Source organism: Cervus elaphus, chromosome 16 (assembly GCF_910594005.1).
Source record: "Cervus elaphus chromosome 16, mCerEla1.1, whole genome shotgun sequence".
NCBI lineage: Eukaryota > Metazoa > Chordata > Mammalia > Artiodactyla > Cervidae > Cervus > Cervus elaphus.
In genome coordinates, this window is record NC_057830.1 from 36,180,759 (window position 1) to 36,205,041 (window position 24,283).

A 24,283-nucleotide genomic window follows, 5' to 3' on the forward strand; every position below is an offset into this window, starting at 1 on the left:
CAGAAAGCTCTACTAGAGACCTGCCCAAAACCATACAGCTTTCAGGGAGCAGAACCAGAAGCTAAACCTTGGCAGTCATGTCCTGGGTCCTTGGCTTCTAACAATATGTGGGAGATGAGAGAGCAGGGAGCAGACCCCAAAGGGTGTATTTAGGATGGAGGATGAGCTTCCTTATGGTCTGAGGGGCAGGAACAGGGAGGAGAGGAAGAGATGAGGAAGCCTGGGGAAGTTTGATAGATGGAGTTGCTGTCAGAACCCCAGGGCCAAGCTCCACCATATACCATACATGGCAAGAGGATCAGGAGTCCTGGTTTGATGTGGTCCAGAAGGAGGCAAGGGGTCAGCTTTTGGTTTGAAGTCAGGTGACCTTACTTGTCTGGGAAATTGAAGGCAAGGTCACTGGTAAGGGGGCTGAGGAGGAGACAGGAAAGCTGTAGCCAAACCAGGTCTCAGCATGAGTCACCCCGGGGTCCTGCAGGAGGCTGGATGCAGGGAGGAGGCGGGGCGGGGGTGGGGGCTCCTAGCGGGGGAGGGGAAGGAGAGGAGGGCAGGTTGCTGACCTGCAGCTCTCTCCGTGGTCCTGCTTTACTCAGAACTGCACTGCTCTATTGACACACGGACCCAGGAGGTTCCCCATCTATGGGTGAGGGTCAGGGGCCCAGGAAGTGATCCTGGAGCACAGAATCCTTCAGAGCAAAGAATGAAGCATCCTGGTAATCACGCAGAGGGCGAGCAAATCTGCTGTCAGTCCCCACTGGACACGGACTGGAAAGTCAGAGGCTCCTCCTCCTCCCCTCCAGAGTGTGTGTGTGTGTATGAGAGAGAGAGACAGAATACGAGCATGAATCTGTGTGCTTGCCAAGCTGGCGATCCCTCCCTTGGACCCGCCTGACTCTCACCTGCAGAAGCCTCCATGCCAGGCTCTTCGGTAGGACTTAAATGTGCAGCTTCTCTGCCTCCAGAGCTGAGAGCCTGGAAACAGCAGCCTGACTTCAGAACTTGCCCAGCCCTCCCCAGGAAGCCAAGCTGCCTGTCAGAGTCAGACCTTTCTCATGCACCAAGGCGAATCCTGCCCCAGCATCTGTCTGACCAGGAAGAGAAGTCACCCAGCCTTGGTTTGTGCCTGCCTTTCTATTCTTGGGGTGGAGCGGGGAGCCTTTGCCGGCTGATCAGGACCTCCAAACCAGGCTGGTTTGTTGAATGGCTTGTCTTCTGTGGTCACAGGTAAGAAAGGTGTCCCCCCCCTCCACTGGTGTTGGTGACTTGGTGGGTATGTGGACATTAAGAGGGTGATTCAAAGGAATATGAGAGGATCAGCAGCTTCTGGGTACTTGGGGCGGGGGTGGGTGTATGTCAGACTGCTGGAAGATGCCTGCCTCTAGAAAAATTTTAGTTTTTTGGTTGTCCCTGCTGGGGCTGTAAAAGTCCAGTGACAGTCACCTCCTCTCACTGTGAAGGTAGCTCTATCTCAGGCATTATTGGCTTTACTTTATTGAATCTGCTTCTATGTCTTTAATATCACTATTCCTCTCTTGTCATTTATTTATTACTCAGTATTCCATATCCTTGAATAAAGGCTAACAGACATCCATGCTACTCACTGACTTGGAGGGTACCAAGTTCTATCATTGCTGTTTTTTTTTTTTTCCCCCGAGGCTGGAATTTGTAGAAGAAAATGACCAGGAAAATGACCAGCTGGTGTGGTAATCCAGATGACCTTTAAGATTCCATCCAACCTTGAGAGATTAAGCTTCTGTGATTAATCAATGTATTGAGCCGATCATAAGAAAGCTAGAAATAGGCTCTCTCTATCACTGCCTAAGCAGTTCTGATGAAGCGATTTGGAAGAAGAAACACTATTATTTCCTCTAATCAAGGGACTTTCTCTGGGATATTGACAGTTACAGGAGAACAATGACTCCCATGCCTGGGGATGTGCCGGGTAATGGACAGGGGCTCGGCGAGATGCAAGCAGGTTTTATGGAGAAGGTGGGCCTTGTGAAAAGAGTAGAACAGTGTGAGAAGTTGAAAACCAGCTGCCATGGGAAGATGGACAAAGAAGTCAGTGCATACCACCTTAACTTTAGTGGAATCAGGGTTCAGGATGTGGGCAAGAGAGGCTGACTTGGGTTGGGGTGTGGGGAGCTCTAGTGCATCATGGCAATGCAAGCCCAGTGAGCATGTCTGAGCCCTTTGAAATGAAAGTAAAAGTGTTAGTCACTCCATCATGTCTGACTCTTTGCAACCCGCATAGACTGTAGTCCGCCAGTCTCCTCTGTCCATGGAGTTCTCCAGGCAAGGATACTGAAGTGGGTAGCCAATCCCTTCTCCAGGGGATCTTTCCGACCCGATCGAATTCAGGTCTTCTGTAGTGCAGGCAAATCCTTTACCAGCTGAGCCACATGGAAGCCTTGAGTCCTTTATTTATGCAACACTTCTCGTATAGCTCTCCCTGTGCACCCCTTCGTCCAGACCCACCTTACAAACAGGGTCATCACCCCACAGGCACTGCCCTCCAACCTGCCGATCCAGGCATGTAGAAGATTAAACGGTTTGGGGCTCTCTCTTTTCATATCTTTCTAACAAGAGGTGGAAGTTTACTCTAGTTACTGCTAATTACCTGGAACAGCTTCTCCTTTGGTTTCCAGTGACAAATTAATGAAATTATCATAGTGGACTAATTACAAGATATGCAAGGGTGAGTCTTCTTGCAGGAATATGTCCACCCGAGTCGACTGAATCTCATTTGCACATTCTTCCAGAGGGTCCCGGATGTCTCTGGTTGAATCTTTATATGATGCAAGTTCAGCATGCCTTGATTTCTACTTCTTTTCCCCCTATTCTCATGAGTGGGGAAAAAAAACATGCTTTCATTTAGTGCCCTTGGTTGGAAGGTGAAACAGATTACAGTCTTGGGATCTGCACCCATGATACTGGTTGGAAGAAGGGAGTGAAGCTGTGCATGGAGCAACCTCCTAGAACTTTGGATTTAGGTGAGACTGGCTTTGGTGTGGGGCACCTGGGCCTTGTCACCACCTGTCTGTCACAGATCTTAGTTGTGATTGTGGCAGAGCAATGACAGTCACAACCTACAACACGCAGGCCAGTGCTGGCCGAGTCGCCCATACAAAATTATCTTTCTAGTTGCCACCACTGAGCGTCACTAGAGCACATCATAGTTGAGAAGCTGAGGTGTGAGCCTGAATCCCAACTTCGTCATGTGTTGACTATGTTACTGTTGTTCAGTTGCTAAGTTGTGTCTGACTCTTGGCGACCCCGTGAGCTGCAGCACACCCGGCTTCCCTGTCCTCTACCATCTCCCAGAGTCTGCTCGAACTCGTGTCCATCGAGTCAGAGATGCTATCTAACCATCTCACCCTCTCCCGCCTCCTTCGCCTTTCGCTTCAGTCTTTTCCAGCCTCAGGGTCTTTTCCAGTGAGTCAGCTATGCGCCTCAGGCCAAAGTATTGGAGCTTCAGCTTCAGCATCAGTCCTTTCAGTGAATATTTAGAGTTTATTTCCTTTAAGATAGGCTGCTTTGATCTCCTTGCAGTCCAAGGGACTCTCAAGAGTCTTCTCCAGCACCACAATTCAAAAGCATCAATAACTATGTGACCTTGGGCAAATCAGTCCATTTTTCTGATCATGAGTATTTTTAACTTAAATAAAAAGGATACTACTATCCCCTTCCCCTTACCTTCCTAGGATTGATGGGAGGTCCAAATGAGGTCAAAGGTGTGAGGCACTGGAGGTGATGCCTTCTTGTGTCAAGGAGGCATCACCCTAAGAACACTTTGCTGGTCTCACTCAGGTTCTAAGGTGAGAGGGAAGCCCCTCGGAATCCCCCAGGGAGTTCTGCTGTGCTAGCTCCCCACGCCCTGTTGGGGGAGTGGTCCCAGCTTCAACCCACAGTCAGCCCCAAGCCGGCCTTCCTTCTGATGTCCAGCAGCAGCCAGATCCCTCCTCTGAAGCCATGGGTCCCTCCCGGCTTGTGCTCCCGTTCAAGACAAAGTTCGGGCTCTGGTGGCTTCTTCTGATCCCGGCAGGTGAGCGGGGGCGGTCCCCAGGGCATCCTGTCACACGTGCGAGCGCACATATGTGCCTTGGGTTGAAACTGATGAAAGTGGGTTGGTGTTGGCCCGCCAGAGCCTCGGGGTGGGGGTGGGGGTGGGGGTAGCTGTTCCATTGCGGGAAGGTAGGGGGCGCTCGCTGTGGCATCTGAACCTCCGAAGCCCAGTGCTCCCCATCTGCAAATTGCTAACTGTGCTGTGACCCTCCCAGGGCTCTTGGGCGTGTGACCCAGAATGAAGGCTAGTGACTCACACCTGAGAAACACATGGCAGCTGCTGTCGGTGTTTTGAATTTTAGAGCGGTGGTTCTCGACCTGCTCAGGCAGGAGAATCCTGAAGAGGTGAAGCTGTTTGCAGAACAGGGTGAAACCAGACAAGGGTGATTCCATCAGACAATCTGGGGACACTTTGCCTAGCTGATGAGAAGGAGCAGATACCAGGGGTTTGAGGAAAAACAGGGGAGATTCTCCGAGTGGCAGAGAATTTCATGGTTAGCTTTAGAGGTTCCTTATAAGAGAATGGGAGTGAAAGCTCCCGGGGCCAGCTCACCCCACACAATCAGATGCTTCTCACAGTTTGCTGTCCCTTGGGTCTCCTCAGTTTCAGGCTTAATCTTGTCCCTCTGCCTGACTTCTTCCTACTGCTCTGCACCCCTCTGAGCACTTGTTTTCACCCCTTATCCATTGTTGCTAAGTTCAGTTGCTAAGTTGTGTCTGACTCTTTGTGACCTCATTGACTTTGGCACTCCAGGCTTCTCTGTCCTTTACCGTCTCCTGGAGTTTGCTCAATCTCATGTCCATTGAGTCGATGATGCCATTTAATCATCTCATGCTCTGCTGCCCACTTCTCTTCCTGCCCTCAATCTTTTCCAGCATCAGGGTCTTTTCCAATGAGTCAGCTCTTTGCATTAGGTGGCCAAAGTACTGGAGCTTCAGCTTCAGCAACGGTCCTTACCCAATAGTCACAGAGTAACTGATATTGCTTGAGTGCTGACGATGCACTGATCGGCTGCTTTGTAAGCTCAAACAGACGTTATTATACTTAATCCTCAGCAGTGTTTTGAAATAGGTACTGGATTAGTGTGCCCATTTTGCAGATAAGGAAACTAAGGTTCAGTGAGGCTGAGTGGCTCTGGTTGGATGGGAGAGGGAGCCAAGCGCCCAGCACCATGGACTCCTGGAAACCCCCATCTCCCCTCCTGTCCAACAGTATCCTCGGAGAGGGCCCCCCACACCCAAGCTGAGGACCGCCTCTTCAAACACCTCTTTAGGGGCTACAACCGCTGGGCGAGGCCGGTGCCCAACACCTCAGACGTGGTGATCGTGCGCTTTGGGCTGTCTATCGCCCAGCTCATCGATGTGGTGCGTCTGTCCTACCATCCTTCCCCCTTGGGATCAGCCCCGGACACGGACCCCTTTCCTGGGCTCCTCTGTTCCTCCCCATCTCCAGCCCTCCCAGCCCACCTCAGTCAGAGCATCACCCTTCAATGTCACAGGTGTTGTTTCCCTCCCACTCTCAGCCCTGGAGCCCCTCCAGGGAGGGCATTGATTGGCAGCAGTGGGTTTTCTAAATGCCCGACTTGTGTCACCTGACATAAGCCCAGAGGTCCCGGAGTCCTGTGTGATCCTGAAGAATCAGAGTGAAGAGGGCAGTACCAGGAGGGGTGGAGGGTGGGCTGGACTTGGGGTGTCATGTCAAAGCTGCTTTGGTGAGTGGGGTCCTGAATCAGCTCCTCCCACTCTGCCCTGTTTTCTGGGGCTGGCTCCTCAGTCTAACTGCTTTCTCTCCCGCTACTGGTCAGGATGAGAAGAACCAGATGATGACTACCAATGTCTGGCTAAAGCAGGTGAGTGTCCCTCCCCGGGGCGAGGCAGGAGCTGGGTGGGAACTCAAGAACCTCAGACCCTCCCAGGACTCTTTCACTAGCAGCATGATTCTGAATTCACCTTTTGCCTGAGACTTGCCACTCAGCAAAGCCAGCCTATTGCAGGCCGCTTCTTGCAAGGGGCTGTGCTCCTGTGGCCAGGCTCTGAGTCCGGTGTCAGAGACTCCACCTACAAGAGCCACGTGGTCCCCTTTCCGGGAGTGGACATTGCCTACATCCCTGCTACATTTGCAGGTCAGCTCACTGAACTGTCACTGAAAACATGGGCTGTCACTGAAAACATGGGCGGTTTTATTCTGCCCGCTTTACAGCCGAGGGAAACCGAAGCAGAATGCACCTAGGCTAGAAGAGAGCGGCCAGGTGTGTCCTACTCGGTATCCCAGGCTCCCTCTACTGGAGAATACTGAGCGTTCTGTGTCTATGCTGCCTGACAGGCTTCCCCAAACCTCCCGGCTTAAAGCAACAGACAGCTTATCATATCAAGAGATTTTATGGCCAGGCGTTTTAGTGCTTTGCTTGGGGACTCCTGGTGGCACTTGGCTGGTGGCTGGAGGGTCCAAGGTGGTTTCACTCACATGTCCATCCCTTAGCAGGGATGTCTGGAAGGTTCTGAAAGACTCTGGAAGCCAGGCCCAGCCATGCCTTCTCCTCCAGGCACTTTCAGGGTCTCTCCATCTGTTCTCTCCAGAAGAGGAGCTGGACTCCTCACCTGATGGCCCAGGGACCCCAGGGAAAGGGTCCCATGAGACAGGAAATGTAGTTGCTGCCTCTTAACCAGAAACTGGCTCAGCATCAGTTCTGGTAATGGGTGGGCGGCCCTCTTTGACGTGCCACTCACAAGGGAACTCGGGTGCACGGGCGTTTTAGATCTCTCTCCCTTGCCCTCCTCATGCTCACACTGCCCCAGACCCTGAAGTGGGAGAAGACGAGAAAGAGGGCCCAGCCCTTTGCCTACGTCCCTCCCATGGTGTCTTTTCCCCAACCCACTGGCAACCTAACCCTCCCCATCTCAGAGGCTGGCACTCTGAAAACCATAACCATCAGAATTTTGATGGACATTTCTGTTTGAGTCATTTAAAAATATATATATATTTATTTTTTATTTTTGGCTGCACTGGGTCTTCGTTGTGGCGCATGGGCTTTCTCTAGTTGCGGGGTGCGTGCTTCTCGTTGTGGTGGCTTCTCGTTGCAGAGTATGGGGGGCGCTTGGGCTTCAGTAGTTGTTGCACGCGGGCTTAGCGGCTCCCCAGCGTGTGGGATCTTCCCAAACCAGGGGTCCAACCCGTATCTGCTGCATTGCAAGCCAGATTCTTTTCTTAAAATTAATTTATTGTTAAATGAAACAAAGATGAATATTTTTAATGAAAAAAGGTACAATGCACAAAGAAGACAGACATCATAAACCATTAGACACTTAACAAAGAGAAACTAAGATATACAAAGCAAAAATCAGAAGAAATAGAAGGGAAAAGAATAAAATATATAATAGTGAGATATGTTAACATCTTTCTCAGAATATTTTATCAAGTGCAGAAAAAATAAGAATAGGAGCATCTTGAATGATGTTATTAACAACTAAAATATGATAGATTTCCATTTATATTAGTTTGTATAAATCTTATAGCCTACACAAATATATTTAAACTTTTGTATCTCATATGCTGTTATTAGATGTCCACAGGACATTTAGAAGAACTGGCAAAGAGATAAACATAACTAAATTTAAAAAGTAGGTTTCTTTTTTGTGTGATTCAGTTATACATATACACATGCATTATTTTTGGAATTATTTTCCACTGTAGGTTATTATAAGATATTGACTATAGTTCTTTGTGCTATACAGTAACAAGCCAGATTCTTAACCCTGGACCACCAGGGACATCCTGTCTGAGTCTTTGGAATGAACATGATACTGTCAGTGTCCAATGTGCCATTCCCGCTCCACAGGCTGGAGGTCGTGTGGGGCTGTCTGCTGGCCATTCAGACTTGACAACTGGATGTTTAGATGGATGGCATGGATCAGACCCCTCTGATGCTGTTGACCTTGGAACTGTGGGGGCCATGTGGTTCCTCTTTACAGAGGAGATGCAGAGCCATGAAGGGGCTTGGGAGGCCACAGCAGTGCAAAGATCAGACCTTGAACCTGGGTGACTGCAAGTGTCCCTGTGGGCCAGTTATCTTGGCTTCAGGGGCTGGGGTAGTAAAGAGAGAAAGAAGCACTGCAGCAAGAGTCAGGCCAACAGCACCGCCTCTGGCCAGCCTGTGACACCATGCAAGTTAGTCTCAGAGCCTCACTTTTCTCATCTGTAAGATGGGGATACTACAATCTATTTGCCAATTCGTATAACCCAACTTGGTGTGGATGCCCCTCAACTGTTGGTTGAATCTGAAAACTTGACACACAGTGGACTGGGGGAAAGGGAAATATTTATAAAGACCAATCCCTTTCAAAACAGTTCCTCAATGTCCTGAAAAATCATGACAATTTTAGGAACATTTTTATCTTTCCTATTTTGCAATCTGGCTTCTCTTTCCGTCTAAGCCTTTACCTGAAAGTGAAAGTGAAGTCGCTCAGTCATGTCTGACTCTTTGAGATCCCATGGACTGTAGCCTACCAGGCTTCTCCATCCATGGGATTTTCCAGGCAAGAGTACTGGAGTGGGTTGCCATTTCCTTCTTCAAAGCTTTCACCTACACACAAGTAATTAGTACCACTGCTAAGCCAATGTCTTCCCAAGCGTGGTTTTGCTACCAGTGGCAGTTTCTTGAGATGATTTTAGTTGGCTTCAAAACCTCTTAAAAAAAAGTTACATATTTATATTTTAGTAGATGGCTTCAAATGATGTGGGTTTTCCAGCTACTTCATGATGTAAAATTAAAAAATTTACATAAGTTTAAAACTAGTGAATCAGTTTAAAGGAAAATATTAAGTAAATGCTTAATACTAAAGCTAGTAAACACTAACACACTGCTATATTTTGCACATATATGGGCAAAACTTAAGAAGTTGGGGCTTGAGTGCTTGAAATCTGGAAATCATTGAGCAGGATCAGTGCTTTTCCTCTCATGTGCCTGCCTCCTCCAAAGCCTCCTGTTTTCCTTCTTGGACCCCCTGCCCAGTTGATGAGTTTGTATAAATGTTGCACAGCTATCCTTAGAGGGGAAAGGTTACCATGCACGGGAGCCTTTTCAAGAGTGCACCACTGCGCTATTTTAGTGCAAATGCACAAAAGGAAAATGACCCCTAGAATTAGGGCAAGTTTGACGACTCGGAGACTAGGGTTCAAGCCCTAGCGCCGCCACTTGTTGACGCCATACCCTCCAAGCTTCACTTGAAAAACAGATTCACATGAACCAGCCAGTGGAATCAGGGCTACTAGCGGGACTTAGCAGCAGCAGCAGCAGGGGGCGCTCTGGAGCAGCAGGGGGCGCTCAGTTGGAAAGTCACTGGTTGACTGTCCTTTCTCAGCTGTGTAACTCTGGTGTGTTGTTTTTACCCATCTGGTCCTCAGTTTTCTTATCTGTTAGATGGGGCAGTACTTCTACCTGCTCTGCCCTCTTTGCCCAGCTCTTCCCATTGAGGCTCTTGCTAGACAGAGTGTGTGAAAAACCTTTGCAAACTGTGATGCACTAAAAAAAAAAAAAAGTTACTATAAATGAGTGAGGTTGCTTGCCGGGGTCATCCAGCTAGGAACCGGCATAACAAAGGCGGGAGTAGGGTGACCCACGGTCAGATGTGACCCGGACTTTGAGTACTAGAGTTGGGGCAAACCGAGAGCTTGGTCGTCTTAGACCGAACTCCCCTTTCCCGTCTCAGGGCCCTTTGGGGGCATCGTGGCCGTATCTATGCTGCAGGACCGGGTGAGGAGCTCCGGATGCTCTGTAATCGGCTGCGGGGCGTCCCTAAGCTGCCCGAGGTTTCCCCAGGCCCCCTCCCCTGGCAGGGCCGCTTACGGGACTCCCTTCCCCACGCACAGGAGTGGAGCGACTACAAGCTGCGCTGGAACCCGGTCGATTTCGGCAACATCACATCCCTCCGCGTCCCTTCGGAGATGATCTGGATCCCAGACATAGTCCTCTACAACAAGTAGGAAGCGGCTGGGGTCCTGGGACACCGTGCCTGCGAGGGGCGGGTAACTTGATGCTGGGCTGCGTTGGCCTTGGGAGGCGCGCCCCCTCGTGGCCCAGCTGCGTTGCCTTCCTCTCAAACTCCTGCTTTGCTCGACGCTCCACCTTTTCTTGATTCTCTTCTTTCATTTCATGCTTTCACTCACACACCCCAAGTTTACTGAGCACCTACTATATATCCGTGCCGGCGCTCTGCTAGTGGGACACAGATTTGCCAACACTGAATATTGTTTGATAAATGCGGTTGATGCAGGTTGTGAAAACAATGCCTTAAGGGTTGGCATTTTTGCAGGATTGTTGGAACAGGTAAGCAGCATCTCCCGGTAGCACCTTTGAAGGCAGCGGAAGTGACATTTAAAAATATTATTTATAGTTGCCTTGTATTCAGAACCAAGAAAGACCTGTCTTTGAGTGTAAGGACTAAAAGTTCTCCAGGGGATCTTCCTGACCCAGGGATTGAACCTGGGTCTCCTGCATTAGCAGGCAGATTCTTTACTATCTGAGCCCCCAAAGAAGCCCCCCCCCAAAAAAAAATGTCAGGGGACTCTAAAGAGAGCCCCAGAGGGCCAGTTCGGTTTTTTTTTTTTTAAATAGAAGATATAAAGAATTACAACTTCATTTATGTTTAGTAGCCAGTAATTCTTTATTTAGAAGTCAAGAATTGAAAATTAAGAGATGTTTGGCATGATACTTGTCTAAAAAAGTTTTCTAAAGTGGGGCTGCAGAAAGCACTAGTCCCTGGAGATAGGACTAGGTATGAAAAATAGTTTTGTGGTCAAATAATTCTAGATAACCTTGTATGTCATTAAACCCCCTTTGGCACCCCATCCCTAGTCCTTTGGAAAATGTCATTTTTAAATGTTGTTAGAAGTTGGACAGACAAGACACCCCCTGAGCCCAGCGTTCCCCAATTCATTTGACCCAAATTTGGAAAAAGCTATTTTTAAACAATAGAATAAAGGGAAACAGATTCACTTCTGAAGTGTGGTGCCCTTGGATAGGTCAGGAAGATGACAGTGATCCCTTTACACTGCCCAGCCCCAAGCAGGCCCAGAGCCCTTCCATCTGAGCCATCTCTGTAAACACACATTCGGCAGGGATCATCGCACTGTCTCACACTGACCACTCACCTCGCTCAGGATCCCTCTCGTTTCTGCTTCTCGATTCTGGCAGAGCGCGGGAGCACAGTCCTCCCATCAGCCAGGGCCTGGAGTTTTAGGACTGCCAACAAGGCCAGTGTTACCTGATTATAACAGGAAATTCCTCTGATAGAACAAAAGTTCAAATCAAATTCTTACAGACATTTAAAGAGAGGTCTCTCCTCCAGCCAAACCCTCCACTTCCGGTTAAGACGACCCCGGACAGTGTTTGGGTCTTTCCTCAAAATAGGGGCCCACGGTGCCATCTAGTGGTCATTGAGTGTGCTGTCTTCAAAAATTAAACACCTTTTCAAAATTCTGGTTTCCAATCGGCTTAAATCTCTAGCCTGGAACTACTGCAAGGGAAAGAAGTGTCTCTCCCTGTGTATTCTGGTTCACCTGCTTTTAGGATTGACCGTGGAATCGGAGGAGGGAAGTATGGCTCGGGCCACTCTGCGGGGGCAGTCAGGGACTCAGCCTCCCAGGAAGCCCTACTGGGCTGGTCACCACTGTTCCAGTGTCACCAGCATCCTTATGGGCCCTTAGATGGGTAGCCTCAGGAGGCTGCTGGCCTCCTCTCTCACCACTCCCACCTAGGCCCCACCCCCGCCCCCAACTCACCGTCCGGCAGTTCCCCTAGCCCAAGCATTGTCTGTGAGCCATAGCCTTTCATCCTCCATTCCTTGCTCCGCGGAAGCTCTGCTGGTCCACTCTCCACCCCAGCTTTCTGCCAGATCCTACCATCCACCCATCAAGGCTTTGCTAAAATGGCAACTTGCTCACCGGAAGGGAGCTCCCCCCAATAGTTGTTGGGGAGCACTCTGATTGGCCTCCTAATGCTGTTGCCAAACTGCCTCCCTTGAACTGTAGGTGTTCGGGGCTCGTCTTTTCTTTGTGGTTCCCTCAGGGCAGGCTTGAGTCTCCCATCCCATCACCTCCAACAGTCCCCATAGTGGCCCTGGTGGGGGCAGCTGACTCAAATATGCCTGTTAACTGGATGGATTCCTCCTTCACCAGCAAAATTATCAAGTCTCTGCTGAGGAAGAAACTAAACTCCCAGGTAGAAAAGACAAGACCCCCAGCAGAGGGGCTTCATCGCCACCTGCGGCAGATGGTGTGGGGTATAATAAAAAACAACCAGGGCGGCTCAGCAGCAAAGAATCTGCCTGCCAATGCAGGAGACACAGGAAATGGGTTCAATCCCTGAGTCCCCTGGAGAAGGAAATGGCAGTCCACTCATTTCTTGCCCGGGAAGTCCCATGGACAGAGGAGCTTGGGTGGTTCCAGTCCATGGGGTCGCAGCACAATTACCCTAAAATGTTAAATGAATACAAACAGGCCATCAAACTATGTATATACCCTATGATCACAAATATATAAAAATTCTATATGTGTTGTCTAGATGATGATCAAATATATGTGATATATATATGTATATGTATACATATATCATCAACAACAGAGATTATTTTAAAAATTCTTGGTACTTTCCTATATTCTTCAAAATTCCTACTTTTGTAGTGAGGAAGATGGTGTTCGAAAGACAACTGGGTAGCTCTAGCTGCCTGTGTGCTGAAGAGTCTTGCTTGTTCAAGTCCCAACAGCCCGGCGTGGTCTGGCTGTGTTATTGGGGTCCCCCTGCTGGTAGTTATCTGGAGTAGCCTGGGTTGGGCAGCTGGGGTTCCCCAGGCGCCCCCCCAATGCCTCTCCTCTCCTCAGTGCAGATGGGGAGTTCGTGGTGACCCACATGACCAAGGCCCACCTCTTCTCCTCGGGCATGGTGCACTGGGTACCGCCCGCCATCTACAAGAGCTCTTGCAGCATCGACGTCACCTTCTTCCCCTTCGACCAGCAGAACTGCAAGATGAAGTTTGGCTCCTGGTCGTACGACAAGGCCAAGATCGACCTGGTGCAGATGGAGCAGACGGTGGACCTGAAGGACTACTGGGAGAGCGGCGAGTGGGCCATCGTCAACGCCACGGGCACCTACAACACCAAGAAGTACGATTGCTGCGCCGAGGTCTACGCTGACGTCACCTACTACTTCGTCATCCGGCGCCTGCCCCTGTTCTACACCATCAACCTCATCATCCCCTGCCTGCTCATCTCCTGCCTGACCGTGCTGGTTTTCTACCTGCCCTCCGACTGCGGGGAGAAGATCACGCTGTGCATCTCTGTGCTGCTCTCGCTCACCGTCTTCCTGCTGCTGATCACCGAGATCATCCCGTCCACCTCGCTGGTCATCCCACTCATCAGCGAGTACCTGCTCTTCACCATGATCTTCGTCACCCTGTCCATCGTCATCACCGTCTTTGTGCTCAACGTCCACCACCGCTCCGCCAGCACCCACAACATGCCCCACTGGGTGCGGGTGGCCTTTCTGGGCTGTGTGTCCCGCTGGCTTCTCATAAGCCGGCCATTGCCACCCTTGGAGCTCCGAGACCCTCCGGATCTGAAGCTCTGCCCCTCCTATCGCTGGCTGGAGACCAACGTGGATGTGGAGGAGAGAGAGGAGGAGGAGGAGGAAGGCAGATGGGCGTGTGCGGGCCCTTTGTCCCCCTCCGTGGGCGTCTACACCCATGGGAGTCTGCAGCCAGGGGCCTCGGGTCCCAAGGCAGAAGCCCAGGTGCCAGACGGCGGGCTCCTGCTGTCCCCGCGGGTACAGAAGGCCCTGGAGGGTGTGCGCTACATTGCTGATCACCTGAGGGCTGAGGATGCTGATTCCTCGGTGAGTGGGGGCTGGGGGAGGGTCCCTCCCCTGGGTGACTCTACCAGCCTAGAATGGAACCACTCCCCCTCCCCCGAGGGTGTTGGCTTGCACCAACCCAGTCTCCTCCACAAAGACCATCTCCCTTAGGCATGGCCTTGGAATCTGGAATACATTGTGAAGGAGAACAGCTGGCTGGCAGCTCTTATGACACTTATTGGCAGAACGGCAGTAAAGGCTGTCCCAGCTCAGCTTAACTGGGAGGCAGCAGGACAGAGGCGGATGGGTCACCCACGCCATCCTCATGCCAGCCATGTGCCACCAGTGCTCATAGGTGCGCGGACGGGGCTGAGCGGAGCGGGCGGAGGGAGTTCATCAGGAGGTCCCCCCAAACCGGCCTGCTGCTTTGTCCTGCTGGGCTCCCCTTCCCCGTCCGTGTCCTGGGCTCTGGGCACTTTGTCAACTTTACTATTCACCCACAAACCCTGAGGAGCTTGGCTGGGCCAAGTGGGCTCCCCTCCACCCCACCCCGGCTGTGTTCTGCATATTAGGTGACAAGGCCACCGCCCAGGGTCACAGAATTCTTCTCACCAACCTTGGGAAGGATGAAAGGCCTGGAGGTTATGACTGGGTGGCCTTGTTGAGTAGATAAGAAAAATTAATTATTATCTAATCTGGAGGCACTTGGCTGGGCTGTGAGCCCCAATCCCACGAAACCCTCAGCCCCTACTGCATATGCCCCCTACTAGCCTTCTCTGGCCATACCCTCACCTACCTTCAAAGTGGCCGGGTGAGTGGTTGGGGAGGCAACTGTGGGGGAAACAAAGTCTTCACCATTTTGCAACTTCTGAGTGTTGTGCTGAAAATCACCCTCCTCCAGGGAGAGTTCACGCCCCTGGGTGATTCTAGAACCTTCTGTCTCGAACTTCCATAACCTGGAACTTGAGAGCCCATGGAAAGGCTCTGGGCTATTGTCATAGGGGTGGGATAGGGCGGGAATCCCTAAGTGAGGGTTATTTGAGTCTTGAGACACTTCTGTTGTCCCCTCCTCCCCCCCCCGCACCAACTGCCTTAGCTTCCCAAGGTCTCAGGGGGGTTGCCACTGCCCCCAGCACCATCCTCCTAGGGGCTGCGAGTGGATGGGGCACCTCCCTTTTCACTGTGCACCCATCTCCCCCTGCAGGTGAAGGAAGACTGGAGGTACGTGGCCATGGTCATTGACAGGATATTCCTCTGGTTGTTTATCTTCGTTTGCTTCCTGGGGACCGTCGGACTCTTCCTCCCTCCCTTCCTGGCTGGAATGATCTGATGTCACATCGCCTGCTCTGGCCCGGAGGTGGCATGGCTGACTGTCGTTCCCTGCTGCCACCTCTGGAGTTCACCTTTGGGGTCAACGCCATCTGACTGCAGGTGTCTCTCCATGGAGTCCCAATGTGGAAGTCTGCTTAGAATGCTTTGCTTGACATTTTTATACAATGTGCTGAGAATCTGCTGGGTACAGAGCCCTGTCTGGGTTTTAGGAGTTGGGCGAGGAGGAACTTGCTTTGCAGAGGGTTACCATGTGGCGAGGACGATGTGAAGATGGTGACGTGGTGATAAGATGCTCCTGAGATGCAAGAGGGATGGGAGGGCCAAGATGGGGGACCCAGGTAGTGGGGTGGGGCCATGTGAGGAGGCTCAGACATCAAAGGAGGGGTGTGTGGGGAGAGGGTGCCTCAGGGGGCAGGGAGCTCAGGTGCCCACCCCTTCCACACCCCCACGTGCTCTCCCTGACACTCCAGGGAAAACTGGCCACCCCAGGCCCAGTCCACCTGCCTCAGTTCTTTCCAAGACCCCCCCCCCCCCCCGCCCCGGGGTCATTCTTATTTCTGACCCCTCCTGCTCTGTGGACGCAGCCCCAGCCCCCTACCACTCCTCCTACTTCTCCTGAAGCAGGGATGCTCCCAGCCTTGACCTCCCAGTGTAGAGATGTTCCCTCTGGTTATTCCATCTCCCAACCAACTCGCAAATGAGGAAAGAGAGCAAGTAAAGCCGGAGTCACTGCTCAGGCAGCTAGGACCCCCTCCAGCCCCCAAGAGCCCTGGTTCCATGGATGGCAGCTGGGAGGATGCACTGGCTTTTCTTTGTGGCAGCGGAAAGGCTGTCCAGGTCCCTCCTGGAAAGCCGCCCTCGGGTCAGGCACCCGGGGCAAAGGGCTGGAGCACGCGGGTACCTGACCCCAGCACCCTGGCTTTACCCCGTACCCTGGGGGGTTGAGCCCTGGCTTCGTTCAGCTTTTCCATCTCTGCTCAACAGAACCACAATAGATTCCTTCCAGGGCCTCAGAAGTTCAAACAAACGAAATAATCAAACCACAAAGCAAATGGTACAATTTTATTTCATCCACAAGTCAAATATAAAGGAGGTAAAAGAGTGTTCTGCACATACACAAGAGAGGGAGGGAGAGAGGGCGTGGATGAGGGAAAGGGAGAGCAAAGATAAGTAAGAAAAGAGAAGGAAGGGGCCAGGGAGGGAAGAAAAGCAAGGGGGCGAGGAATGCAAAGGCGTCCAGGTCCAGTTTGGCCTTGTTTCTCCCCCCGTCCCCTCTCTGCGTGAGGAGGACACAGCCTCCTGGGCGCCAGCTCCCAATAGCTTGTCCCTTGACCATCCCAGGCCCCGCTCCGCCCCTCAGTGGGGCCCACGGCTGTCGGTCCAGACCGGACTCACATTAAATAAATTCCAATATACACTGTACAAGAAGGCCAGGTCCATGCCTCATGGCACCAGCCCCCGGCCTCCCCACTGAAAACCCCTCTCGGTGCCTCCCTCTGTGCGCGGGGCTAGGGGAGGGGACCTCCGTGGGCGGAGGAGGGAGGAGGACTAGCTTGGTTCCCCAATCGGCCTGCCCTGTCCCTGCGTAAAGCCATCGCGGCCACAAGGATCTGCCGCGTGACCCCCTTGGGCCAGGCAGGAGTGGCCGGCGGGCAGCAGCCGCGCTCCCTCTGAGCCTCTGTCACCCCCTGGTATCCTGCGGCCCTGAGTCCCCTCTGTCCAGCTGCGGCCTGGGCAGCACAGTCTGGGAGTAGGGTGGGGGAGAGGCGACGTGCAAAACGGCAAGGGAAGAAGGACCCCCCTCGGCCTTCCCTCCCCAAGTGGGCCCACGGACCGAAGGCGAGGCAGGGGCCGGGAGGAACGGGCGGGCGGGGCGGAGACGCGGGCGGGAGGCGCCGCCCTCTTCACTCTGCCAGCGGGCGGGCCAGGTTGGCCAGGACCTTGGCTTGGTCCACGGCGTCCAGCAGGTTCTTGGCGTCCACGGCCAGCGTGTGGGAGGCGGTGAGCATCTGCCGCTTGCACTCCTCACTCAGGGAAGTCACGGCGTTCTGCTGGGCCAGTCGCATCTTATTGATGAGCTCTGCCAGGTCCTTGTTGAGCAGTTTCTGGGTCCCCTCGATCTGCAGGAAGAGCACACAGGAGGGGCTGGGACCCCGAGGGGCTGCCAAGTCCAGGCCCGGAGGGCAGGGAAGCCCCACAGAGGTCCAACTCGGTGCTGACCCAGCCCTGGGCTGAGTCTAAGACCCGTGCTGGTTGGAGCCAGGTCGTCCAGGTCAAACACTGCAGGCCCTCCAGGCCCCAACCTACCCAAGTCAGCCCCCTCCAATCCAGCCCCACAAACAGTCCCTCCCTGGCAACATGCCTGGGTGCTGGCCCGACAGAGTGAATGGTGAGGAGTCAAGTGCCTCCAGGCATCTGTTCACTCTACAATCACATCAATAGATCGCGGACTGTGGTCTGGGCTGTAGGGTTTTATTAACCACTATATCCTTGGATCTAGTGCACGGCTGAACAAAGACTTAGCGCTCAAGAGATATTTATCAAGTGAAAGAAGAGCCGGCCTTCACTGCCTAGGTGTGGCGCTCTCATGCCCGGCGGGACCAACCCGGAGGGGGCTCCGCTGGACTGCCACAGCCACCCTGAAGGGGTCTGGGAAGTGCCCAGGCCCCCTGCCCTGTCCTGCCAGTCTTGAGTGGTCACAGATGGTGGGGACAGTGGCGGGACGCAGTGGGTCAGCTGTGTGTTACACTGCAACCACTAGGAAGTGGTAGCTCAAGCTATAGCCTGGCAGGGGGTGTGGGGGTCTGTGACTGGGTTTCCAGACAGAAAACCAACAAATGCTCAGAGGCACTGCCTCTGTTTCCAGTCCCGCGGTAACAAATTACCACAAACACAGTGGCTTAAAATAAGTCAGATTTATGCTCTTACAGTTCTGGGGGTCACAAATCTGGAATGGGTCCCCTGGGGCCAATGTCCAGGTGGCGGCGGAGCTAAGTTCCTTCTGCCGGCTCCAGGGGAGAATTTGTTCCCTGCCTTTTCCAGCTTCACAAGGCTGCTGCCTTCCTCGGCTTGTGGATCCTTCCAGCAATGGCCTCATTCCGACCTCTGCTTTTGTTATCCCATCTCCTTTTCTGACTCTTAAGAGACCTCTGCTTCCACCTCCTTCTTACAAGGACCCTTGTGACTACATTGGACCCACTTGGATAATCCAGCATAACTTTCTCATCTGAAGATCCTTAACTTAATCACCTGCAAAGTCCTGTTTGTCATGTAAGGTCACATAGACACAGGCTCTGAGGACGCAGGCATCCTTTTTTTGGTTGTTGTTCAGTTGCTAAGTCATGTCTGATTCTTTGTGACCCCATGGACTGCAGCGTGCCAGGCTCCCCTGTCTTCCACTATCTCCTGGAGTTTGCTCAAACTCATGTGCGTTGAGTCACTGATGGTATCTAACCGTCTCATCCTCTGCGGTCCTCTTCTTTTGCCTTCAGTCTTTCCCAGAATCAGGGTCTTTTCCAGCTATCTTGTGGGGGCGCGTTATTCTGCCTACCACTGGTACCATCTCAGGATAGAGCTCTGGCACTCCTGTTTTGGTTTTCGGCGGTTGCTTCTCATTTAAATAAAGAAAATTAGATTAAATGATCAATTGAAGAAACCTTAACTGCTATTTCTGTGACACACTCACCTTGACCTTAGTAAGAAGGGTGACTAGACAAAGAATCATTGACAGGATGGGGCTAAAAAGGAGCGTGTGTGTCCTCCTTTGCCTGTCCTCCGGCACTAAGAAGTCACTGCCACCATCTGAGACCTAAACTAGGAAATTCGCCGCGAAAGCTGGCGGGGGCCCCTGGGTTCCAACTCCGCCCCCTAGTGGTACCTGCAGAGATATGCAGTGCAGAGCTACCTGCTGAAGGCTCGCAGAGATGGGGCTGCCCAGGTGGCCCTTCTGGGTCTCCTGTTGAAACACAGCTGGAGCAGGAGAAGGGGGCAAGGGACAGTGGATGACACCGATGGGACGAGACACTCACCTCTGTCCGTGAAGACGACGGCAAGGAAGGCAGGAGGTCATCCACACTGCCGATGAGCTTCCGCAGGGTCAGGCCCACGTTCTGGGAGAGAGAGGGGTGCGTGCCTGTCACCCTTTGCTTTTTTCTTTTAAAGTCTTTATTGAATTTGTTACAACATTACTTCTGTTTTGTGTTTTGGTTTTTTTGACCCCAAGGCATGTGGGAATCTTAGCTCCCCGACCAGGGATCGAACCTGCATTCCCTGTACTGGAAGGTGAAGTCTCAGCCCCTGGACCGCCAGGGAAGTCCCACCCTTTGCTTTTTGAGAATGCCACGTCTCCCTTGAGAAGAGCCCTCCTGGGATGGTGTCTGCCTTCCGAGGCTACCTGGGACTAACTTCTCTTTGACAACCTTGCCCTAATGGGGTCTAATCGGGCAGACTGGGAAGCTCAGCCCCTCCCACGTCCTTCCAGGGATGGGCTGAGTGGCCTCCGTCCCCCAAGTCCACGGCTCCTCCCCAGCTCTCACCTTCACCACCACCACGTAGCCCTCGGGAGGCAGCTGGCAGAGCTCATTCTTGAGATCCAGCACGGCCCGCACCAGCTCCATGACGTTGAGGTACACCAGGTCGTCGGTCCGATCCAGGTTGGCTGTGGGCTGGATGGACTGTGGTGGGGAGAGGAGGAGGAGAAGCAGGTGGCCGGAGGGGAGGGTGGCGAGTCAGAGGGACACACCATTCTTTCCTGGGCATGCACTAGTGGTGCCAACTCAGCCACCAAGACGTTTCTCTGAAATAATAGTGCCTGGTCCTGGGGCGGGGGGGGCACCTTCCCTTCTGCTTCTGGGGCAATGGTTCTTATGTGAGAGTCTGCCTGGGTATCCTAAAAAAGTGTTGGTGGCCAGCCTCACAGCAAAGCAACCGAACCATCAGCTGGGCGTGGGGGTCAGGCGGTGTCAAAGCTCTCAGAGGATTCTCATGGGCTGCCAAGGCTGAGAACTGCTGCTCCAGAGGGAAGAAAGCAGCAGCTGCCCCAGAACACGGGGGTGCAGGGAGCCAGTGGGGGTCCACACCTCCTGCTCCTTGGGACAGGAGAGCTTTCCTCCAGGTCAGGGACGGGGCTGGTCTTCCCCGTGCTTTTTTTTTTTTTTTAACGAATTAGTTGTGTGGCTTTAGACAAGACACTTGCCCTCTCTGGCCCTCAGCTATATAATGAGGATACAGGACTGGATTCTTTCTGTGGGCCTCTGCAGTCTTTGCAGTCCAGGCCTTCAGTCTTGTGGGGCCCTGATTCCAATCCATTACCAGCTTCAGCAGAGCCAGCACCTACCTGTGCGCCGAGCCGTGGTGGTTTCTGTGGGGGGGCTGTGAACTCCGCTGCAAAGGGAAGGGACAATGAGTAGGGACGTCCTCAGCACCCTGACCCCTCCCTTCACAGGTGCTGATGACCAAGCCCAGCTCTTCTCCACTACTACCAGGAGACCCCAGGGAGACGGGACCTGAAACCCAGGACAATGGCAAGTAACCTCTGGTCTCCCTGGTCTTCTGTACGCAGGGACAGGCACTACAGTCCATTTCAAAGACAGAAAAAGCCAAAGTCCCGGTGGAGATGGAGTAATGGCAGTGGGTGTTCCAGCACACCGGGCCCTGAGACGCCGACCTTGACTGTCATGAGAGAGAAACCTGCTCTGAAGGCAGCAGGTGACCCTGGAGCCTCACCCAGCGGGTGCAACAGCCACCGACGTGGTAGATTTGTGAAGCTTCCCTATTGTCTGCTTTGTCCATCTGGGGGTCAAGGAAGTGAACTGCTAGAAGCATGCTGTTCTCTGGACACTCCGATGAACAAAGACACACAGGCCGCGTGGAACTGCTTGGAGTAGCAGTCAGAAGACCTGATTCCACTTTCTACTCTTCCGCCAGAGTGGGGTGAGACTAGGGCAGCTCACTGACAGGCCCCGGGCCTTAAGTGTCATCTGTCAAGTAGGAACATTCGCTTAGAAGGGCCCTGCAGGAGCCAGATGCCTGGGCTCAAATCTGGGCTCTGCTAATCACTAGCTGTGTGACTTTGGGAAAGTCACTTGCCCTTCCTGTGTATGTTTCATGTCCTTCTTCAAATGGGCATCCTGATACATTGTACCTATTGCATAGGAAGGACTGCTGTGGGGTTTAAACGGACATTTTAAAGCAACTTGGGCCAGTGCTTGTCACTGTCTTTGGTGGTTGCCATGGTCACCATCACCATCATCATCAGCCCCATCCCCCTAGGATGGTGATGAAGAGCCTGGCTCACTGCAGGACTGGGACCTGGGAATCTTTGCAGCAAAGTCTGCACCAGGACAATACAAAGAAACAATATGGGACTAAAAATAGCCGTTTGCATGCAGCAGTTGGGGCAAATTCTGGACCTAAAGATACAAAAAAAGACAAAAAAGAAACCCCAAATAACACCCGAGAACCATTTCTGAAGAGCCAGGAGCAAAAACCTGGGTGTTGAGAGCAAAAGCAGGGTACTGCTGCATGCCCACTGCACGCACCATCGCAGAGGGGTGGGCAAACCACCTAAGCCACCCCTCCTGCATGACCCCTGATCCACCCCTGTCCTCACCCCACGTAAGGAATGAACTCCCCGCTGCCTCTGGGAGCAAGCAAGGGAGCCTGTTGTTTTCACTTCCTCCTGCAGCCTGCGGCGCAGGAGCCCCAATAAAGTTTGCTTGAATTTCCTGTCAGGCCTCTAGTCAATTTCTGTTAAGTGGGAAAGGCCAACGATCCTAGCGGGTACCTCCCTCCCTGCCTTTCAAGGAGGCTCCTGGAAAGACTCTGGGGTCGCGCAGGGAAAGTCAGTTGGCCCCGCCCTCTTCTTGCTTCCGTTCAGATGGCCCCGCCCTGTTTCTTTCCTCCCGTCCTGGGGCCTAGGGAGAAGTCACTTGGGAGAGATGTCATGGCGCTGCTTTAGAGCTTCTGACAGAGTGGGTGGGAGACAGGAAGGATCACAAAGTCCTCCAAATAAATGCAGCAGCAGAGAGGCGGGGACAGGAGCCATGCCGCGAGAGGGGTGGGGGGCAGCCGTCGGAGCAGGGGTGGAGGTGGAGGATAGGAGGTGGTGTATATCGACTCCCAAACTGGGCCTCTCTGCACACTCTGAACTCAGGACAGATGTTTCTTTCTATGGCAAATACACTCCCTTTGCTCTCTGCAAGGGGCAGGGAAGGCGGCTGCATATAGGATGCCACACCCCGGGACGTTCCCGCCGAGAGGAAGGGTGCTCACACTTACTGTAGCCGGCCTCCTTCTCTGGGGTCTGGAAGGGAGGAAAGAGAAGAGGTCACTGGTGCAGCCCTGGGGGCCACCCACGTCCCCCCTTAGCTTGTTCCCGTCCCCCTTGAGTGTCTCTTCAGAGGTTTGGAGATCATAGCTGCAGGGGTCCTGGGGACTCCTGGACTGTAAGTGACTGGGGTGGGGGGCGCCTGTGCCGGAGCCGGGCGGCGTTAAGAGTGCAGATCAAGTGTGAGCTCAGCAAGGAGACTCCAAGATCAGAGTGAAGTGGAAAAAGGTGCTCTCGTGGTGAGAGGCAGAGAGGGCGAGGTGGGCAGGTGTGGAGTCGGAGGTCCCACTAACTACCCTATAAGCCCTCCCTCCGGATAGAGTGCTCTCCCGGCGACTCACCAGCGGGGACTTGTCGTTCATGTAAACCATGGGGTCCTGCAGAGGAGGAGAACAAATCAGAGGACTTAGGATTCTATAACCAAACACTCCAAGGATGCCTGGAGAGCAGTTCACTCCAGCCAGGTGGGGAGCGAAAGGGGACAAGATGGCATGGATCTCTCCCCGGGGAGCATGGTTATCAGAACGTATTCAGGGGCTTCCCGGGTGGCTCAGCGGTAGAGAGTCCACCTGCCAATGCTGGAGAGACCGGTTTGATGCCTGGTCTTGGAGGATTCCACATGCTGCGGAGCGACTAAGCCCATGCACCACAACTACTGAGCTTGTGTTCTAGAGCCTGTGAGCCGCAACTACTGAAGCCCAAGCTCCCAAAAGCCTGTGCTCTGCAACAAGAGAAGCCACTTCCACGAGAAGATCGGGCATCGCAGCTGTAGAGTAGCTTGCCACAACTAGAGAAAAGCCGGCGTGCAGAAACGAAGACCCAGCACAGCCAAAAATGAAAAAATAAGTAAAATTATTTAAAAAAGGAAGGTGTCCAGCAGAGGTGTCGGGGCATGTCCTCTCCCTCCCCTGGCTGGGCTTTCTCCTCACCAGGGCTTTCTCCTCCTGCCTCAGCCACTGGTAATCTTCCACCATCTGCTTCTGCTGCTTGTCCAGGAGTTGCCGCATCTTGAGCCTCTCCGCCTCCCACAGCTGCTGGGCCTCCTCCCGGCTGCTGGGCCGGACGAAGTCCTCCTCCTGGGAGCACAGCGGGGGAGATGGCAGAGGACACAGTCAGCCCAGTCTCCGCACCCAGGGAGGACAGTCCTCTGGAGGGCCCTGTGGGAACCACACGCCTTGGCCTCACCGGCCTCAGATCTGCAGCCATCTATGCAGATGGTTATTACTGTTGGCTCCATCAGCCCCAATCACATGCAGTGTGTTCGTGAAGTGCTGAATCCCAGGGCATAGCGTTTAACAGGTACTGGTTTCAAATCGTCATGTGATCCCTTAGTACCATTTTATTTTCAAGTGACTGTCCTAATATCATTTTCTCAGTTGGCATGTGTCATGGCTGCTGTCACTGAATTTACACTTAGGATTGCAAAGCCAGCCCTCTGGGGGGCCTTGAGTGCTTAGCGTCACCTAAAACCGAGATGCCAGGTCTGGAAGCTTCAAGGAGCAGTGGTGTGTGGTCCCCCAAAGCTGTCCACTGAAGGGTGGAGCCTGCGAGAAGGAGCAAGAGCGTGCACCCATCTGATCACCTTTTTTATCAGAAGATACTCGTTATTTGGGCTTCTCCATCCTAGTTACGGATGGCTCAGACAGGAAAGCATCTGCCTGCAATGCGGGGGAACCGGGTTCGATCCCTGGGTCGGGACGATCTTCTGGAGAAGGAA

The 24,283-nt window shown here is 52.9% G+C and overlaps 2 protein-coding genes across 9 annotated transcripts in view; one reads left to right on the plus strand and one right to left on the minus strand.

Annotated features, from left to right (window-relative positions):
* The first annotated feature begins 929 nt into the window (after window positions 1-929).
* CHRNA2 (cholinergic receptor nicotinic alpha 2 subunit) lies at window positions 930-15,898 on the plus strand. Of its 4 annotated transcripts, XM_043927577.1 has the most exons (7): window positions 930-1,224; window positions 3,811-4,045; window positions 5,279-5,430; window positions 5,871-5,915; window positions 9,932-10,041; window positions 12,941-13,949; window positions 15,112-15,898. In XM_043927577.1, the coding sequence occupies exons 2-7, from the start codon at window positions 3,973-3,975 to the stop codon at window positions 15,235-15,237; spliced, it is 1,515 nt and encodes a 504-aa protein (XP_043783512.1). In that variant the 5' UTR covers window positions 930-1,224; window positions 3,811-3,972; the 3' UTR covers window positions 15,238-15,898. The 4 variants fall into 4 exon arrangements, with proteins under 4 accessions (XP_043783512.1, XP_043783514.1, XP_043783513.1 ...); XM_043927579.1 differs by lacking the exons at window positions 930-1,224; window positions 3,811-4,045; window positions 5,279-5,430; window positions 5,871-5,915 and adding an exon at window positions 9,425-9,436; XM_043927578.1 differs by lacking the exons at window positions 930-1,224; window positions 3,811-4,045; window positions 5,279-5,430; window positions 5,871-5,915 and adding an exon at window positions 9,726-9,815.
* Window positions 15,899-16,286: 388 nt separating this feature from the next.
* The window catches only part of PTK2B (protein tyrosine kinase 2 beta), a 133,571-nt gene continuing 125,574 nt past the window's right edge, over window positions 16,287-24,283 (minus strand). For 3 of the 5 annotated variants that reach the window (XM_043927575.1, XM_043927571.1, XM_043927572.1), the window contains 7 exons: window positions 23,496-23,642; window positions 22,908-22,943; window positions 22,512-22,542; window positions 20,575-20,621; window positions 19,775-19,912; window positions 19,268-19,348; window positions 16,287-17,359 (listed from right to left, as the gene is read on the minus strand). In XM_043927575.1, the coding sequence (XP_043783510.1) occupies window positions 17,144-17,359; window positions 19,268-19,348; window positions 19,775-19,912; window positions 20,575-20,621; window positions 22,512-22,542; window positions 22,908-22,943; window positions 23,496-23,642 (696 nt within the window). In that variant the 3' untranslated portion in view covers window positions 16,287-17,143. The remainder of the gene's footprint in view (window positions 17,360-19,267; window positions 19,349-19,774; window positions 19,913-20,574; window positions 20,622-22,511; window positions 22,543-22,907; window positions 22,944-23,495; window positions 23,643-24,283) is intronic. The other 2 variants (XM_043927576.1, XM_043927573.1) reach the window with 1 other exon arrangement.